This window comes from Tamandua tetradactyla, chromosome 23, assembly GCF_023851605.1.
Source record: "Tamandua tetradactyla isolate mTamTet1 chromosome 23, mTamTet1.pri, whole genome shotgun sequence".
In the NCBI taxonomy this organism is placed as follows: domain Eukaryota; kingdom Metazoa; phylum Chordata; class Mammalia; order Pilosa; family Myrmecophagidae; genus Tamandua; species Tamandua tetradactyla.
In genome coordinates this window covers 49,977,049-49,996,490 of record NC_135349.1, presented here as the reverse complement: position 1 = coordinate 49,996,490, position 19,442 = coordinate 49,977,049, and the positions used below count along the sequence as shown (strand labels likewise).

The window sequence follows — 19,442 nt, the reverse complement described above, 5'->3', positions numbered from 1 at the left end:
TTTTTTTCCACTTTTTTTTAATAAGCAAGTGTGAAAATTTTATTGAAAAGCAAGTACAGGCTCGAGGGTTGAGTGTGGGTGTGCTAGAGACGCACAAGCTCCACATTTTTTATGTTCCTGCAATGCACCGTGTGCTCAAAGCACACCTTAATTGGGTAGCCAAGCATTTACCATGAGGTACAGGGACCGGCCTCCAGGAGGGCAGGTACAGAGAACGTGGTCCCTGCCTTCTAGTGGAGGAAATGGATTAGAGAAGAAAGAATTACAGTTGGGTAGTACTAGGTGCTACCCATTTGGCAAAACAGAATCTATGTTTAGAACAAGAGGTTTTGTTTAGGTTCCATTGTTATTTTAATGTATCTTCTGTTATTTCAAAATGTACTGGAGGTGGGTTTAGAACGAGAATTCCTTTGGTATGATTTCAACTATATAAATGCAGCTGTCCATGACAATAATACATATGCAGATTCAGAATCAGAGAAAATATCAGTAACCATGGTCGGTATTGGAAGTATGCAAGGGAGACAAGAATACAAATGTTAAGGTACTGAAGGTCTACAAAATGGACAGAGCTGAACCTCATATCTGATGTTGAGCTTCCTGGCAGTGAAAGTGAAAAGGGTCACAAGAAAATTAGTTCTTATTTTCAGAGAGGGAAAAGGATACCCTCACATGCGAACAGCAAAAGCATTGGTACGACAAGAGAAAGGAAGGGGAGGGGAGGGGAAGGGAAGGGGAGAGGAAGGGGAGGGAAAGGAAAGGGGGGAGGGGAGAGGAGAGCAGGGGCAGGGAAGGGGAGGGGAGGGGAAGAGAGGGTTGGGAAAGGGAAGGGAGGGGTCCTCTTCAAAGCCTACAGTTATATGCCTCTTTATGTATATGTCTTTTATGTAATGTATTTTTCATTTCTTTCTGACTGAAATCATCAGGTTCTTTAATAAAATCAGAATGTATAGTAATAAGTATCATAATCCATTGTATTTATGCAACGCTGCCATTTCCAAAACACTCTTCCAAGTTTGTTCATTGATGTGCTTTGTGGAGAGTAAGCAGTTACTGTTGCCTCTTTCTGTTCAGGGAACTACCAGCCCAAATATGTAAATTTGTGGCCTAAGTGATAAATCAAATGTACTGCCTCCTAGCCCAGTGCTCTTTCCTCCTTATAACACTAAAGCGACATAAGGTCGCCTGACCCAATCCTTTGTAAAGTAACTGCTAGGTCTCTCCACTGGTGACTACTAAAAGGAAGCAGGGGCTAGGAAAATACGTCCGTCTCATGGTGAAGCTTCTGTCCTTCCTGGTAACTTCTCAGAACCAGAGTGTTGAAAGATACAGTCAAAAGCTAAAGTTAGAAACAGTACGGGGCCGTTAAGTAAGAGGGGTCAGTTTGCAGCTGCTCCGAGAGCTTTCTGAATTGTACAGCAAGTCAGCTTTGATGCATGAGAGTCAATTACAGAGAAACCTCGTCAAGATGGCCAAAACTCAGCCTTAAATAATTGAATTCTCTACCAAACGCTGTCCACTGTCATTATCTAGAAATGTAATTATGCAGCTAAATCAAGCAACTAAAATTAGTGTAGTGTAAAAATACCTTGGCCATCTAAAAGTGGAAGAATTGACATTCGGATTTAGAAAAAGCCAATAGCTGAAAATGCTGTGTGTTGTTTGAAGCTCTCCCTGTTTCGACAAAATCTATATCGTGTGTCCTGTCTGCAGTTGGAGGCAGACTGTGGCGAGCAGATGTTTGGTTTGAAGGTGATTTTCAATTATTCCTAGACCTTGAGCATTATTTAAGTGGGTTCACTTCATCAGATTTTCACATCATTGCCCTCAAAATTGTGGAACTCGAAACACGCCCACATGCTTTCCTAGTATGAAGATGAGAAGAGTGACAGTTTGAATGATATCTGCGCTTCAATCCGAAGACAAGGATGTGTCTATACCAACCATCAGCAAAACTGGAAACCCACGATAGAAGTGACTAACCACCCAGTATTGTGTCCATAATGATATGATGTGAGCTCTTCTCGACTATCAGCCCAGAAATCTACAAAGACTTTATTTAATGATCACACAACCCTCTGCGGTAGGGACTACTATAATCTCAATTTTCTAAAAGAGGAAACTGGGGTTCAGAGAGCCTAAGTAACTTGTTCAAGGTAAACTCAGCCAGCTAGTAAGTGGGATTTACCAGGGCAGTGTAATTCCAATTCATTTCAGCTTATGCGAATTTATCTATCACAATATAACATATTTAAAGCAATCAGTTGAGTATTTTCAAGCACCAGCAATAGTTCATATATTTCCTTGAATGCATTGCCCGTCTATAGTTCTGGTACATATTAAAATACCTTTAAACTCTGTGAAGAGGGAGCCCTCGCTCTTAACTGGAAATTCATTAGGTATTGCATATTAATGTATTATAGTTTAAAGCTCGATGGTATGAATATATTTTAAACTGTATTTAAAAAGCATGTAAAATTCTGTTACAGAATGTGATACCGTAATGAATAAGTGCGCGGGTTGGGAATTGGGCTGGAAGGGTATTCCTTGGCCAACACTTCCTCTTACAAGCTTTAAACTGAGCCTCGTTTTCCATTTGTTCCCTGGGAATGATAACAGTACGACTTCACAGAGTCATCGTGAGGATGAGATGACATAATCTGTGTCAATAATTTATCCCAGTCTTTGCATGTAGCACACACGTTGCAAAGATTGGCTAGTGGTGTTATATTTGTTGCCAATTGCCCCTTTAAGATTGAACTCAGGAAGAAAGAGAAAGAGAAAATAAACTTGACTAGCTTAATTTCAGTTTGATCAGTACCCGAGGCTACCCACATTAACATGCTTAATTTGAGCTGAAGTGTCAGCTGATCATCCTATCAGCGCACATTTCTCCGTGCTTTTTTTCCCTTTCTAAAAATCAAACGTAGACCTGCCTTTTGGCCGAATTCATTAGAAAGAGCCCAATTCTCCTACCCTGACTCTCTCTCTTTCTCTCTGAGAACAAAATTAATGAAGAGTATTTGGTTAGTCATGTTAGGCAAGCTGTTCCCAAAATAGCACCTTCCATTTTGGTAGCTCCAACTTTGCAGCTGCTGTCTCTTCGTTGTCTGGGAAGAAAACTTTCACATTAAGAGTTGCTGATGTGGATTTTCTTTCTTTCCCCTCTCGGCGTTGATGAGCGCTTGGCTCCTGACAGAAGCGATTTGGCGCTCGGCTTTGTAGTTCGGAAGAACTCGGATCTATAGATCTCTCCCCTGAGTCTCGCTTGATGTGTTGAGCTTCCGAGGGAGTCAGACCCCCACTTTAAGCATGTTGTCGTCTCAAGGAGTCCTCCTGCATCCGTACGGGGTGCCGATGATCATCCCAGCTGCCACCTACTTCCCTGGACTGACTCAGGTAACGCAGGGTCCTTGCCGGCAAGCAACTTAACTCCAGCGTGCTTGGAGTCATAATTGGAATTTTTATGGTTGAGAAAGTAAACACTTTTAATACAGGAAAAAGCCCTCGTGTAGTCAGTGGGAAGACAGTAGGAAATCAAAAAGATGGATCACCCTAATCTGGCTATTGACATCTCTCATGGCTGAATAAATGGTGTAGTTGAGCTATATTTGCTTGTATTGATCTGGCTGCTGTTTAACATTCATCCCTGTGCTTCAGGACGTTGACCACGGGGCAAAGGATTTTGCTCTCCTTCCCAGCTTTCTAAGGGACTCGGCCTCCCACAGCAGATCATGAGGCCGAGTAACTTATCATGCGATGACTCGGTTAAGAGCTTTAACCCAGGAAATAGGGAGAGCATGAAATATGCATTAGTTCACATGTTCTCCTTCACATGGAGTGTCTATTTTCATCGATGGTTATTATTTTTTTCTTCCTGCGTTGCATGGTGGCACTGAGGCAAAAAGGAAAACTCTATTATTAGTTAATTTGTGGAGTTCAGAGATTATTCTAGGCATCTCTTACCACCTGCTCACATCTCAACAATGGCACAAAAATGGAGAATGGAGATATGGATTGGTTTTAATTTGAAGGCTACTAATTCCATGATGGGGACCATCTATGAATAAGAAATTTGGGGCTTTTTTGGGGGTCCCATCTAAGTTTGAATTGGCTTCTGGGAATCTGTCCAAAGATCTCTATGGAAAGCTAGCCCCTATGGTGAACAAGGACAGATGACACAGGAAGCCCAGGTGGGTTTGGGGGCAGGTGTGTCTTTTATTTGCTATCAGTTTGACTTTTAAGAATGAACTTCGCCTTGTCATCAGTTCTGTACCTCCTTCTACAGGAAGGGAAAACGAAATGTATTTAGTATGTCCTTTCACTTTGAACCCCATCCTCCCCTCACTTCATGTTGAAAAATTCTGTACACCCTATCCCCTTAATTAACATTGTGGAAGAGGATTTTAGTCAAGTATCTTCTTTCTCCTTTGCTAAAAAGTGCTTTTAGTTCTCGTTAGCTGTAAGAATGTGAGGGTTTATAGCCATTCAGGAGTGATTCCAAATAACAACAGAATGCTCTATCAACCTGGATTTATGGCCGTTGCTCAATGTGGAGCTTTCCTCTATATTAGATGTTATAAATAAATGGGCCTCCTGGGGGATGTCCCTTATGGAAATCATTCCATCTTTACTGGCATAAGCAGGCCAGGGTGGCTGGGTTTGCTTCCTCTGATGTAGGACCCAGTGGCAAGTAGAAAGGTAACAGGCCTTTTCCTTCTGATGGAAACTTGGGATGAAGGTTGACCAGTGGAGTTTCATCCGACCCTCTGCCACCCCATCCGATAAATAATTACAAGCAAATTGCGCCCTTCACTCTATGCTGATTGATGTTGAAATTGCTTTTGAAAGTTCTCATAAGTTCCTGTTATAGATTAAGTGCCGGTATAGGAAAAATAACGGCACCAACTGAAATGGGTGAATGTAATCAGGTTTAATGGACTCGAGAGCTTGTTGGGAATTAAATAACTATCGATTTGCTGGAAGGTTGCTGTCATTATGAAATGCCACTCTGGATGCATTGCCCCAGTGATAGATGAGAAGACACAAGGACTAGCTGAAAAATTTGGGAGGCCCTGTTTCTTAAATCTTTGTAGGATGTTTGAGCAAGGCATTCTGTTATTTTTGGAAAGAACAACTGATTTTACTTGCAAATTGTAGCCTGATCGGACTTTGTTTTCTCAAGTAACACCTCTGGTAACTAGTTACCCATAGTCAGAAAAGCAACGCAGAAGAAGCTTCTAGACCAGATGCTTTGTCATATGTCATCCTCTTCCCCCCACCTCCCGTCCCACCCCAGTGGTGCACACAAGGGAGTGACTACCTTTATTTCCATTTTGCTAAGAGAGCCCATTGGCATCAAGCAATTCCAGTCACCTCCTGCAGCAATATCTGCAAGGAGGGAGTGAGTGCAAAGAGAGAAAAATGTGAACACTAGGACACACTCACCTCTCAGCTGATGGTCCTGATGCCAGCTGCCATGCATCCCAGCAGATGACACAATTTGCTTACCAATTCTTGACCTTGCGAGTTTCTTTCCAACACCTCAAGGCCCAAAGGCTTTCCTAGAGAGAATTAAGGTGCCATGACATCAAACAAGGCATTAAAATGATCCAAAAGAATGAGTGTGGACTCCATCAAAGGTAATGAGTTCCCGGTGAATAGAGATGTTCAACCAGAACTGTAGCAGCCACTTGGAAGGGTTGTTGTGTCAGAGTTGTAGATTACCACTAAAGGTCTTTGCAGCATTGACAGCCAACTATTCTATGGCACAATGACGTCTTTTTCATAACTTTTTCAAGTGCTACTTTTTAAATCAGGCCTGCATTGCCCCATTTTCATATAGTCATTTAGAGAAAATAAAGAAAGAAAGAACTGACAGATATTGTAAGAGGCTTTAAAACAGCACCTTCCTAATCCTGCAATGACAGAGTGCAAAGATATCTCCATAAATTCTAGGCAACTGACTCATACAGGGTCTTTTTTGTTCCAAGAGTAGATTTAAGAGTTACCACAACCCCACCCTCCATCCTGTAGGAAAGCCAGCATCTTTAACTCATTGGATCCACTGAACCTGTTATCTTATCTGATGTCTAAACTTGTTGAACATATAGTCAAGTCTATAGTGTTGGGTTTTGTGTGTGTGTGTATGCTTTGAATTTTTTTTCCTCTAGAGATGGAGAGGATTCCAGAATGACTATAAAGGATTGAACTGAACAAGTTTGGACTGTTTCATAGTTAATAAAATGTAGAAGAGGAAGCAAACAGTGTTACTAGTCCTGTTGTATAAACATTCCTAATTTGGTATTAGGTATTTGGTATTTCTGAATAAGAAGGACCAGTGCATATGCCTATGGAATCTGTTTGCATTTTCATAAATTCCCAATGATACCGTGAATGATTACTGGATAGTTTGACCTGAGAATAAATGAAGTCCAGTCAAGTGCCAGAGGCAGCTTTGAGTCCCTAAGCTTCCAAGATGACTTCCCCATGCCTTGGGCGATGACTTCATAATGCCAAACTAATTAATCAGAACAGTGGCTCAGTAACTGATTAGCTTGCTTGGTTAGTGTTTGGGTATAATGAGCCTTTGGCTTCTGGCTCGTAGATCTGCCCCACTGACCAGTGTGGCTAGATTACTCTCCCTTTTGGACACACAACTCCAATGTCATCCAGGCCTTACAGTTGATGGGTCAGGAGACTATTTTCCTAGATGGAGGACAGAGTAAACAGAGCTTCATTTGCCCCACCATGCATTTCTGCATTTGACTATTCTTTCACCACACACCTATTCTCTATCAGGCATCATGATGGGTATCCAGAGAAAAAAAAAGTGACTAAGACATGACCTTTGACCTGTGGATTTGCAGCGTACTGGAAAACAACAGTAGATAAACACAAGTGTATCATAACACAATTTAGACAGAAAGAAATAGTAATAGGTAACAAATACTCAGTACTTGTTACATGCCAGGCACTTATACATATAGATTGACTATCTCAGTTTATTCTCAGAATGAATAATGTAGTTGGGTAATATTGATCCACCGTTTTTCATCTGTAATTTAAAATTCCAAAAAGTTCTGAAAATCAGTTTTTTGGAAGTTTTGCACCAAAACTCATTTGGGAACAAAATTTGACTTGAAATCATGTGCAACTATTTATGGACTTTATTTGCCCCACTTAGTGTGAATATGGGTATATTTTACTGTGGGGAATATTTCCAGACCCCACTGAAGGTGTTATATAATAAATGTTTCCAGTGAAATACCTTTCTAGGAAAAAAAAAATTCCCAAAAAAGAGCGACATTCCAACTTCTCCTGGCCCCAAGTCTCTTAGATAAACATTGGAGTCTTACATCAGAACTCCCCTTTTGCAGATGAAGAAAATGAGAGGCAAACTTAGAGAAAGGTAACTAGACCAGCATCAGAAAGAATGTTAGTGATAGAGCTTAGGTTTAGATCTACGACTGTTGGACCAGAACCTTCTCTCTTAACCACCACACTGTCAGTGCGTTCCATACATGCATATGGAAATAGGAAAGGGAGCTGCTAGAATTAGGGCAGGGGTGGTTCAAAGGGGAGAGGGGGCATTTGAGCTGTAAAGCATCAGTAGATTCCACACAGGGCCAGCAAATGGGAAAGGCTAACAGAGCAGAGACTTGGATTAATTCTCGGTATTGAAATGAGACACTGCGATTGGGCTTCATATCTTCCCTAACCTCATACAAATTCCCCTGTGGAATTTAACGATGTTTGGACATAGGTCTCAAAAGTCAGAAGACAGGTTAATAGGAACTGGGATGAGCCTCAGAAATGGAGTTTCTAAGTCTCGAGTCTCGCTGTACTCCATTATAGGAACGGGCTCTGCAAAAACCCTTCGGTGAATCCAGTAGGTGAACGTCCAATTTCCTGAATATATGCCAGTTCACCCTTTGCCATCCTTTCTCTCTAAGATGGTAAACTCTCCGAGGGCTGAGTGTTTACCAGATTAAATAGCACAGAGCTATACAGTGGCAGAGAGATGTTTGGTAAAGCCTCTCTATGTGAACAACATGCATAAACAAACCCAGCACTCTGGATTTTGAAGTGTCAGCATCATTTGAATATGGCAGCATATTTTATAAGAGTTCTGCATACACATATATAGGGACACCAGGAATTATACTGAGTGTTGGTTTTAACAAAGGACTAAGGGTAACCATCCCTAAAGCAAGGTAGATAAACACCTGGGGACTTGCAGGTAATTTGGATAACTATCTAGCAAACTTAAAAAAATAAACATATTCTGCTCTGTGGCTAGAGGAACCATTTCCAGAACTTGATATTGCTGCGCTGTGATTTTATCTGCATGTCTGGAGTGTCTGCTGATGGAGAAAGAAATAAGAATGTTCTCCGGGTATAAATGCTGGTGGTGCCATTTACTTTGAAGCTGCTGCATCTTAGTCACTAAGTGACTTTTCCGTGCTGCCAAAGAGGCGATGTCAACAGTGGACTAAATTAAAGAGTCAAGGAGGTGGCAGAGCGAATTTGGAGTCAAACAGATCCAGGTTGATATATTGGCTCTGGCATTTACTAAGCATGTGGCCTTGGGCTTGTCAATTAACCTCTCCAAGCCTCGGCTACAAAATGAAAGCAGGAATGTCTATCTTGCAACATGATTGTGAGCTTTAAATGTGACCTATCTCATTATTCCATAACTAGGTATTGAGTACCTACTGTGTGCGAGGCTGTGAACTAGCAGAATGGAAAACACACAGGTCTCTTTTCAACCTAAGTCTTAAATTCTAATATATGGGGAAAGTATGGCACACACTAGTCTCTAGATGGATGGATGGATGGATGGATATTTTGTTAGATGGATGGATGGGTCATGGATAGATATAGAAGCATAGATAGGTAATAGAAGTACATGATACTTATTTATTCAGAACTCGTATCTTCAAGTGAAGAAAATTTAATCATATTGGTTAAAGTGGGATAAAAAGAAAAGTCCTGGACCAAACTCAGGCATGGCTGGAGGCTCTCTAGCATTAGAGCTTTCTTTACTCACTATTGTCCAATGCTTGTCTCTACTTGTTTTTCCTTTGCAAGAATTGCTGGCAAAAGTGGTCCCGGCAATTCTAGGCTTGCATTCCATCCCATCTTAGCTAGCCTCTTTCCTAACTATTGCAGGTCCTCAGGCAATCTCCTTGGCTTGTCTTGGAGACCATGCCCAAACCCAAACCAATCGTCTCAACTCCAAATGGCCACATCTCAGCCAGGTGCCCCATCCTGGAGCTGGTGGGTAGGGTCAGCCCAACCCAAATGTCTGGGCTAACAGTGGGGGGAAAATCAGGGTGTCATTACCAAAATAGGACACTGGGCAGGCAAACATCAAGTTCTCATTTTTAACAACAATAGTAGTTGAAACTGCTAGGAACATCCAAACTTGCTCTTCCTCCCCCAAACTCTGTACACACAGTCCTCAGGGAAGGAAGTGGTAGGTTCCTGATCATTGTGATTCTAACTGACTGCCATCCTTGGTCATAGTCACCAGGCAACTGTGCTGCTGAGTTCATTTTGCTCCTCCAGTCGTCATTAGATTTACCAAAAGCAGGTATGGCAATTTTACCCAGCATCTTCCCACCTAAATTAATTGCATATTTGCCTCCCACAACAGTAGATTTGGGGCATTCTCACTCTTTTTACAGGGGAGAACAGCGTGACCTGAGGGAGGCAAGGCAATCTGACAAGGACATCCAGCAACTCGATAATCCAGGCAAGAGTGGGTTTCTCAGACCATGAAACCACATCACTTCTCTTTATATCAGCCACACATAAATAAATATATAATTAAATGGCAAGTAAAAGCCCTCCAGTTATTAAACTTGAAATCATATGGACCTTCCATCTTTCCAGAGCTCTTGGAGATGCTAGCGACGTGCCCCATTCTGTTTTATAGAAATGCACTTTTTTAAATTAAGAGATTAAAGAGACAATGTCAGTCTTTCCTGATGAATATCAGTCCTATGAAAACGATGTTTCTGCAGCAGCCGTCTGTCATTTTGATCATTTTAAAGGCATGCTATATCAGCAAGTATGCTTTTTATAATACATTGGCATGGGGTAAGCAGGGCTGGAGAGAGATTTGCTGCTTTGGTGTTTAGCAATCTGAGCCTTTGATGGCAAACCAGAGCCCCCTCCCTGTCTTTTAAAGGTTGTTGTGAGTAAGTGCTTTTCCAGGGTGATTTATGATGGAGATGCTGACACCTATTTATGTTTCTCTCCTGTCTAAAGATAGACCTATCAAGCATGCGTCCCACCAGCATGCAAGAAGCCAGCGTGTCCACTTGATTAACTGTTGAACCCAAAGAGGTATCCAGAAATATTGAACATAATACTCTGTGAGTCTTTGCCTCCCAGCCACTTGAGCCCCTTTCTTCGACAATGGCCAGTTTCTAGCTTGAGCTGCTCGGAGTTGTAAATAAGTGCAGGGAGAGATGCTCAGTGAAATTCACTTATTCATTAAATTAATTGTTTATTGATCATGTTCTCTTCTCCGCTGTAGAGATATCGAGATGAATAAGACCCATGCTCTATTCTCAGCGGTAGCTCAGAGGGCCACGCCATTGACAATAGAGTCAGATGTTACCCACACATGCTTGAAGGTAGAATGCTCACCCTCATTGCCACCCGCACTAATACTGCGTCTTCACTGCTGTTGGGAGTCTGGGCTGTCAGCGTGGGTTTATCTCCAATCCCTGGAAGTCAGCCTTCTATAGCCATGTTCTCCCATCTTTTCCAGTTGAAAGGGTTTCTGGTGTTCCAGGGGACAAAGGGGTTTTTGATGGGACGAGCTGGGGCGACAGCAAGAGCTCTGTCTCTGAAGCAGTGGCCTGCTCTGTCCCCACCCTGCAATGCATCTGGCTCAGGATAACACTCCGTGGGGCTCAGCACATCCACGGTTGTGGGGGAAGTGGCCTCCCTTGGCTGTTACTTTTCTTCCACTCTCTAATCCACACTGGCGGGGTGGGTGGGCAGGATTTGGGGACTTAGGAGGCAGAAAACATGTGTATTCCAGATTGTCCCCACAAACTGCTTTCTGAAGAGCTGCTGTTTCTGACTTCATATGGCAATGCAGCTACATAAAAAGACCAGGAAAGCCTGAGTCTTGCCAGGTTCCTCTCTGTGACCTTGGGAAACTTGCTTGACCTCTCTGAGCTTCTGCGTCCTCATCTGTAAAATAGGAGTAATATTCCATACACTCTGCCTCCCAGGGTCATTATCAGGATTGAAAGAGCTGAAAAGTAGCCACACCCATTTGTGTTTGCACTGGTCACATTGTTAGGGCAGCAGGACAGAGTGCCAAGGGCCAGGCTTTGCGATCCCACCCCTCCAAGTCAGCATCTTGACCTCTGTGTGATCTGGGCTTCCACCGCTCTGCTCCCCCAGTGGGGGACTGTCATACCCGCTGCAAATGGGTGTCATGAGGATTTGGCCAGAGGATGTTTTCAGAACTGTTCTCAGTTCCTTGTAGGAATTCCATGAGTGATGGCTGTCTTGGTTGTGCTTTTGTTTTTGTTTCCCAATTTCTCTAGTTGCTACACTTTCTTTTTCCTATATGGGGAGGTTCTGGGTTTTGGGGGTTGGCACCTTCACACCTCGCCGTTCCTGCTCTTGATAGAGCTGCTGGAGATGAGAGATCCATGTTTTTGGTGTAGCTGGGCAGAGTGGGGTGCAGTCAGAGAGCTCGGGGCAAGAGAGAGGGAGATACACTTGTGCAGTTGGCATCCTTTGCCCGTGGCCTTGGGTGGACTGAGTGTCCTGTGCACCCTCCTCTCTCCACGCATTAGGCCGGTGGCTGGGGGAACTGTGGCTGCTAGACATACCTGAGTGAGGGTGCACAGGCCCCAGTCAAGCTGTGTCCCCACCCAAATGCGTGGCCACTTGCACAGTGAGGCTGGAGCTGGGGTTGGGGTGAGGTAGGAGGAGGGGAAGGGGGGCCTTTCGGAGAGGAGGGAAAGCCCCGTCCTCTCCCCTCCATGTGGCCACAGCCTTCTGGGGATCGACTGTTGGGACCACCCACACCCCTGTTCCACACAACTCCTGGCACACTGTGGGCGCTTAATAAATGTTAAATAATAAGAATAGCTCCCATCTGTCAGCGCCCATTGGCAGGGAGCACAAGTGAGCGCAAAAGACTGCCGGCTGGGACCGGGTAGCTCAGGGGCCTTCTGGGGAGAAGTGCGGCTCTGGGGCCCCCAGGTCCTGCCGACCAGCACCAGGTTTGCCAAACCTGCTGCGGATCAGAATCTCGGCAAGTTCATTAACGACGCAGACGGCTGCTCCGAGCCCCAGGGCTTCCAGTTTGGAAAGCAGGGAGCAGGCCCCCGGGAAAAGCATGCCTAAGCAGCCCTGCCTGGGTTTCTGTAGGGCACCTGGATTGGGGGCTGCTGTGAGCCACACTCCAGAAGGTTTGCTGAAGTTAAAGGGGGGAAGAAGGCACTGCCGTCCGAGAAGATGGCGCCAGAAAATTCATCCTTCGGTCATTTTCTTGGAAGAAAATGCCTCCTGGGCTTTTCACATTAGTCACAATAACAACAACAGCAGCTGCTTGTTTTCAAGCATTTATTTTGCAGCAGGCCGAGTATGGCGTGGTTCACCTACAGAATCTAACTGGAGTATGATGGTCTCTACAGTATCGAACTGGAGTAATCTATTCTGGAGGGGAGAGCTCAGGCTACCAGGAGGCCGTATTGATTGGGGATGTGGCTGCTGGAGGCAGATTTCCTGATCATCTCCTGACTCCATCACTTGTTCCCTGGGTGACCTTAAACCTGTTTCTGACCTTCTCTCGGCAGCAGTAACCCCACAGGTTGGTGGTTGAGGGAACCAAAGCATTTAAGTTCCGCAGCACAGCCTCTGACACGTAGGAAGTCCCCAGTGAACACATACGCAGTGTTCCCCAGCGCAGTGCACCGCCACCGCAGCCCGCAGCACCAGCTGGACGAAGGAAGCAGCCTTGAGCTGGAGCTGCTCAGGGGCCAGAGCGCTGGGGCCAGACCACGTGGGCTAGAATGCCGGCTTTGCCTCCTTGGGGAGGTTCCTAAACCACTCTGAACTTCAATTTGTTCTCTGTAAAATGGGCATATTTAAAGCCCCTAAATCTGTGCTTCAGTTGCCTCCTCCACAGGGTACCAGAGTTGTTTTTGAAGAGCAAATGAGTGTAATACTTGTAAAGCAATTACACTAGTTCCTAGCATATCATAAGGGCTCAATAAAGGCTAGATAAACACTATACTACTACTATATAATAAGTATACGCTAATTATAGCACTGCATATTATAATATGTAGTATAACAAATATGTTATCTATGACAAAATATACTATATTATTTCTACTACTTCCTACTGCTACTGCTCTAGTCACTCCGCTGGGGACCTTCTGTAAAATATGTCTCCCACTCAAATCTATCTTGGAAAGACTTGGCTTTGAAGAGGAATCTGAGGCTCAGCCGAGCAAAACGCCCTTCCCCAGCTCTCACGGGCAGAGCTGGGACCTCAGCCCAGGCAGGTGGGCCCCGGAGCCTGCGGTGCTCCCGGCCGCTCCATCCCGCCGTAGCCTCAGCGCCTCTTCCCATCCTCTGCGGGGAATCGGCCCCGCGTGTCGCCCCAACACCCCCATTCCAGGTGGGAGGCTAACGCGATCCTGGGCCACTGTCCCTTCCGATCAGCTTTCCTCCCTCTGTCTCCCGGCTCTCTGTCGGGACTTCTTGTGCTCCCGTGGAAGCCTCGCTCCTTGGAGAGAAGATCAAGACAGGAGGCAGCTGCGACAAAGGCAGAGGAGGGACCGCTGGGACCCGGTCCATGTGGCTTTGTTTACAGGCCCTTCCTTTTGGTTATCAAGGTCTAAGACTCCTGGAAACCCACTTTCCATTTTCCCTTTAAACCCAAATGAGTAACGTCACCATCCACACATACACTGTCAGACATGTCAGTTACTCCGGGGGCCGCGGACAGCTTGTGAGCTGTGTCTTCTGTTGTCGCTGCAGCGACGCCTTGTCTCTCTCTTCAGCATCTCCGCCTTGAACCTGGTGAGAGGGCTAAACGCCCAGGCACCTGCTCTCTGGGAGTTTTTGACAGAGAATGTGGAATTGACATGGGCGGCCCAATACCCATTTTCCTAGGGCTCGCTCTTGGGGAAGGACACAGGCTGGGCACGTGGGCAGCCCTGTGTCTGCCTGGAGCGTTTTCCAGGAATTTGGGTGGGGGCCTCAGGACTCTGATCAGCCAGGGGGTTGTTGCACACCTGGTGCTTTGGCAGGCTGTTCCGCTGCGACTTAGTCGAGGGACTTGGCATCACTAGCCGGAGGGCCTGTGATGTGGGGTGGGGGTGGGGCGAGCAGATGTTGGATGCAGCCACCCATCATACAGAGTGCCAGTCACCAGCCGCACAGCACCGCCCATCCTGAGGCACGGCCCCGTCTGCATTGTCAGGGATCGGGGCCCCCGCTCGCCGCCTTGTGATGGCATGGCCTGGGGAGGGATGCAAAGCCTTCCATTGCTGAGAGTAATGCAGAGCATATGGGGCTCTTATCTGTCCAAATGGTTGTGGGGTTTGTGGGTGAGATGCTGTCTGCGTGCATGTTTTCCTTAGTGTTCAGTGCTAGCAAGTCAGAGTCTCACCGAGGAACACTTTGTACAGTGCCCTCCTGGGGATGCCGAGGGCACGTGGTGGTTGACGTGCTCCAAGTGGCAGTTTGGAAGTCTCCCGTTCCTATCTCCCCGAATTCCTTATGTGCTGACATTGGTTCTAAATTCTCAAGCACCCAGGCAACCAAGCACCATCTCCTGCCTGGGCCGGTTGAGTGTTCTTATGCCACCGTGGTTTAGCAGGGGACTTGTGGCTGGTGTCACTGTGTATTAGAGCCCACCACATGCCCCAGGAGCCTCTGCTCCATTCATGCCTCCATGTTCTCTGCTCCAAGGTCAGAGACAAGTTGAACTGATGGCTGTTTGTGGGTTGAAAGAGGACAGATGAACTCTGCCATTTTGAATGCCAAGAAAGCAAAGATGGTTCTTGAATGTGGGTGTTTTTATTAAGATACCGTTGGCTGAAGGAACAGAGCTCAATTTTGACTACTTAAGAAGAAATAAAGGGTATTTATATTTTTATTGTTTTTGAGGCATAATGCATAAACAATGCAATGCACAGAAACTCTTGGACTCAAAAGAGGATGAGAAAAAACAAATTAAGCCACAGGAGGTACCAGGCGGAGGGCATGCTGAGAGTCCTTAGCAGGCAAAATTTATGAACCTTCTTGAACCTTCTCTCTAGGTTAGTTCTTTTCCACCAGGGGAAATTTTGCCCCATTGGAGCTTTGGCAATGTCTGGGGACATTTATGGTTTTCCCAACTGGGGGGAAGGGATGCTACTGGCATCCTACAATGCATAGAACCAGAATTATCTGGCTCAAAATGTCAATTGTGGCAAACCACATGGTCTCAGCTACAAAGACCATCCATGTCTGTGGGTCTCCATTCCAGTTGCAAATTCCCAAGAATGGACCCAGCCTGGGGTATGCACATCCATCAGCTGTCTTAAGTCTCCAAGTTTAGCACCATTCATGGTACTGGTGAGCAGTCCTGAGAAAAAGGAAGGTAGGGATTGATGTGAGCCAGAGAGTCATCCCAAGAGGTGTGTTTTGTATGGTTTATTGACAGTTTTCAGGGGACACAGAACAGTCTTTCTTCAGGAAGGGGTCCCATCTGAGTGCAAGTCTTAGCAAGCAGCCAATATTTGTGATCTTTGTGTTAAGATTAAGGTTATGGCCTCCTGTTTGACTCCTTTTTAACAGAAAATTCATTTAAAATGACTGTTGCTTATTTTTGTAATTATACAATTAATTGAGGATAAATTGAAAATAAATTTTAGAAATCATAAAACCACGAACACATATATACACATCTATACACACACACACACACATAAATAATAATACATCTCCCAGAAATAACCACAACAAACCTACTACATATGTCTGAGGTCTTTCACCTAAAGATATATTTTCTTCCCAAAAAATGTTGCCATACTTTCATCCTATACATAAAAATTTGTCTCACTTGCAACCAGCTTTACTTATTCTAAGAAAAACTTTAAAACTAGAGTCGATTTTTTTTTAATTTAGGAGTATCCTTTTTGTTAAATACATGAAGTTTAGGGCAGTATCTTACAACCAAAAGTGTATCCTATGCACCCCACATCTTCCTCCTAATCTGCCCTCTTCCTTCAGCCATAACAAAGTAGTGGCTGATATTATGAGTAAATGAATCATCAGAAAATGACACTAAGTCAAATGGGAAGAAGAAGGTGGGGACAAAGGAGAGGGAACAAGCCAGAAATCCAAGATTAGGAAATTGCACAAAAGGGAAACAGAGGTTGGCTGATTCCAACCAACGAGGGTGGGTGGTGTCTGCTCCAGCTTTTCTTCTAACCTCCATGAAACAAGCTTGGGGACAACGGAATAATGAGCTTCCCTTTGAGAAAAAGAAAAATACCATTTTCATCATGGGTATAGAGATGTACCTGTGACTCAAGGAACAGAAACTGTTGAAGTTCATGCTCATTTTAGGACTGAAACTTGGATTAGAAACAAAGCTACTGAAGAGATCAAGCTGTCTTCCAGGCAGCCATCTATCAGGACCGCTTGCCTTGTCAGCTCCCATCACTTCTGCCTGAGGATTTCTCTCACAAACCAAAACTCCTGTCTAAAATGCGAGATCAGTTTTCAATTTAAATGACTTCACTTTCTCTCTTAAAAAGACTAAATCGTCCTCCTAATTCCCTTAAGTCCTAAAGGCATAACACTTCCCCTTTTTTAGCTGGGAGAAAGAAGGCATAGGCTGGTCTCACCAATGGTATTAGGATGAAGTGACCAGCCAGGTGTTATCTGAATGTTCACCCCAAATTTCAAAAGCCTTTTCCCAATAAGTAGCTTAACAATTAATGTTCTTTCCTTTCCATCTCTATTTCTATCTCTATCTTTGGACCTAAGAATAAAATTGGAGTTGATGACATGCCATGTGTGATTCGAAGACCAGGAGAGGTTTGAAAATGTAGGTATAGCTTGGTTTCCATATGTGTTCATTAACTTAGCATTTGTTGAATGTTTAGTGTGTCCTAGACTATAGGGCTGCAGAATAAGGCAGAATAATCCCACTTACATTCTAATAAGAAAAAAGCAAGCAAGAGCAAGAGGATATCAGATACTGTTCAGCGCTTTGAAGAAAATAGGTTACATGATGGTGACTAAGAGGATTATTTTAGGTAGTTGAAGGAAGGGGAATCTGAACTCAGACCTGATTGACAAGTAGAAGATAACTGTGTAAAGTCCTGGAACAGGAAAGAGACTTCCAAGCCAAGAAAACATGCAAAGGTCCTGAGGTTGGGATGAGGTTGACATGTTGGAGGAATCCCAAGAATAGTCCATAGGAATGGCATATAGTGAGTAAAGGGGAAAGAGGTAGGACATAAAGCCAAATAGGAAGTTATCAACCAGATCACATTCAGTCTTCTAAGCCCTTGCAGACAGTTTAGATTTTGGTCTAAGAGAGATGAAAAACTGCTGGACAATTTTAAGTAGGAGAATGACATGATCTGATTGTAAATTTAAATTTTGAAAAGACTCCTTGGGAAGCTAGATGGAGAATGGACAGATGGTCTTCAGTGAAACAAGGTGGGAAAACAGAGAAGAACCCTTAGTGTGTGCCCACATGGAAACTGCCAATGGAGTACCCACTCATCATGCCACTATTTCTTTAACATTCATTGACTGGGGAATTATGCCCTGGATGAGGAGGTCATTTCTGGGAGGAAAATCCAATGTTTACGGAAAGAGAGGTTGTCTGTAAAATTATGAAAGTCTCTCTCTGTGTCTGAGGGTCTGGGAATTTGCATAGCTTCGGGGCAGTGCAGCATGTGTGTTTAATTAACAACACCCAAAATGTGTCCAGGGCTAAAAGCAAACCTGCTCGAGCATGGGGGATCAGTCTCGGGTTCTTATGAAGTCTTGCTGTACCAAAGCTGTTAGCAGCAGCTGGCGAGCCATGTGCTCATGGCCTGCATTCTCCACCACGGACAGTCCTGTCTTAGGCCTGGCTGACTTTCCCTTTCTTTTATTTTAACAGAAGTAGGAAGGCCCCTGGGGGCTGGAGCTTCCACTTTTGTAATTTGTGACAATGGAAACTTAGGAGTTTAGATTCAGGCAGAGCTGGGTTCCAGAGCCAGCCCTACCCACTGTTAGCTTTGATCTTGAATAGGTTATCCATGCGTAAAATAGAGGGGAAAGTTTGCACGTCACTGGGTGGCAGAAAAGATCATTATGCAGTGACTGGTTAATTCATTCCATCGATAATTAATTCTTCAGACATTTACCGGGCCCCTGCTACATGCTAGGCAGAATGTTAGACATAAGATGCACAAAGCTTAAAAAAGTCAAATATGATCTCTTCTTTTAATGGAGTTTGTGATCTTGTGAGGGGAAAGAAATAAAAAGCAAATAATATAATGACTCCAGCAGCTCAGTGAGTGATTAATTGCAGATCGCAGCAAGTGCTGTGATGAAAATAATGTAGGAGGGAAGAGAGAATTATTGATGGTGAAGGTGATCATGGCACTCAGTCCCTGAGCTCACACCCCATGGTATCTGGAGATCCTTCCTCTAAGGATCACCCCTCCTTTTTTCTGAACTTCCTGAGTCTGTCTTGGAGATGCCACTGCTTCACTCGTCCATGCCCTAAATACACATGTCCATGGGAACAGCTGACTTTGCCTGTGGAGCAGGGGAATGTGCTTTTTCAGAGTTTGGGGGCCACCTGTTCCTGGGAGTGCCATGGAAACACACATTCCGTCACTCTATCTTGAGACCCAGGCAGGCAATTTTCAGCTGCCAGCAGCTGTCTTTTCTGATCCGCTGCCGAGGAGTTTCCAATCCCAGTGAAATCCCACCGTGACCCTCACCAGTGACTTTGAAGCTGTTCCTTGGAGCTCAGAAAGAAAGAGGGACTCTCACATGGTGATTTGTGGAGCTGGGTTCTTAACTTAGGGTGGTTGGGAATTTCCCCTTCAATACTACGTAAAATCATGAGCATGTGGTCCTGCCAGTGGAGGAGTTTGTATCTTGCAGTTGATTGTCAAAGCAACCCCATGGGAGAGAGATGCTTAAGAATCCCTGCTCCCAAAGTAGCCATGGCTTTGTGGCTTTGTGGTTCCTGGGTGGAGAAAATCCTCCAACCCTTCTGAGGAGGTCATCTGGATACACTGCTTGCTCAACTGCCTGCATGTTTGAACATGTCTCCATAAAGAGGAGAAGGTATTGGACCTGCCCACCCATGCCAGACCAGATGACCAAGTAGGAGAGGACTGGAAGGTTGACTATCCTCTTTGAAGACATTTCATCAC

The 19,442-nt window shown here is 44.6% G+C and overlaps 1 protein-coding gene and 1 long non-coding RNA gene across 8 annotated transcripts in view; one reads left to right on the top strand and one right to left on the bottom strand.

Moving 5' to 3' along the window:
- RBFOX1 (RNA binding fox-1 homolog 1) overlaps nt 1–19,442 on the top strand; it is a 2,222,576-nt gene that overhangs the window by 1,889,989 nt on the left and 313,145 nt on the right. For 2 of the 6 annotated variants that reach the window (XM_077141882.1, XM_077141881.1), the window contains exon 1: nt 1,101–3,399. The exons of the other annotated variants lie outside the window; for them this stretch is intronic. In XM_077141882.1, the coding sequence (XP_076997997.1) occupies nt 3,313–3,399 (87 nt within the window). In that variant the 5' untranslated portion in view covers nt 1,101–3,312. Of the gene's footprint in view, nt 1–1,100; nt 3,400–19,442 lie in introns of those variants that run through there. 6 annotated transcript variants of the gene reach the window in all.
- Nucleotides 3,135–19,442, bottom strand: part of LOC143667548 (uncharacterized) — a 31,389-nt gene continuing 15,081 nt past the window's right edge. Inside the window, exons 3-4 of one of the 2 annotated variants that reach the window (XR_013168093.1) lie at nt 5,449–5,564; nt 3,135–3,895 (exon numbers count right to left, since the gene is read on the bottom strand). This is a non-coding gene — a long non-coding RNA (uncharacterized LOC143667548). Of the gene's footprint in view, nt 3,896–4,196; nt 4,283–5,448; nt 5,565–19,442 lie in introns of those variants that run through there. The other variant, XR_013168092.1, reaches the window with a different exon arrangement.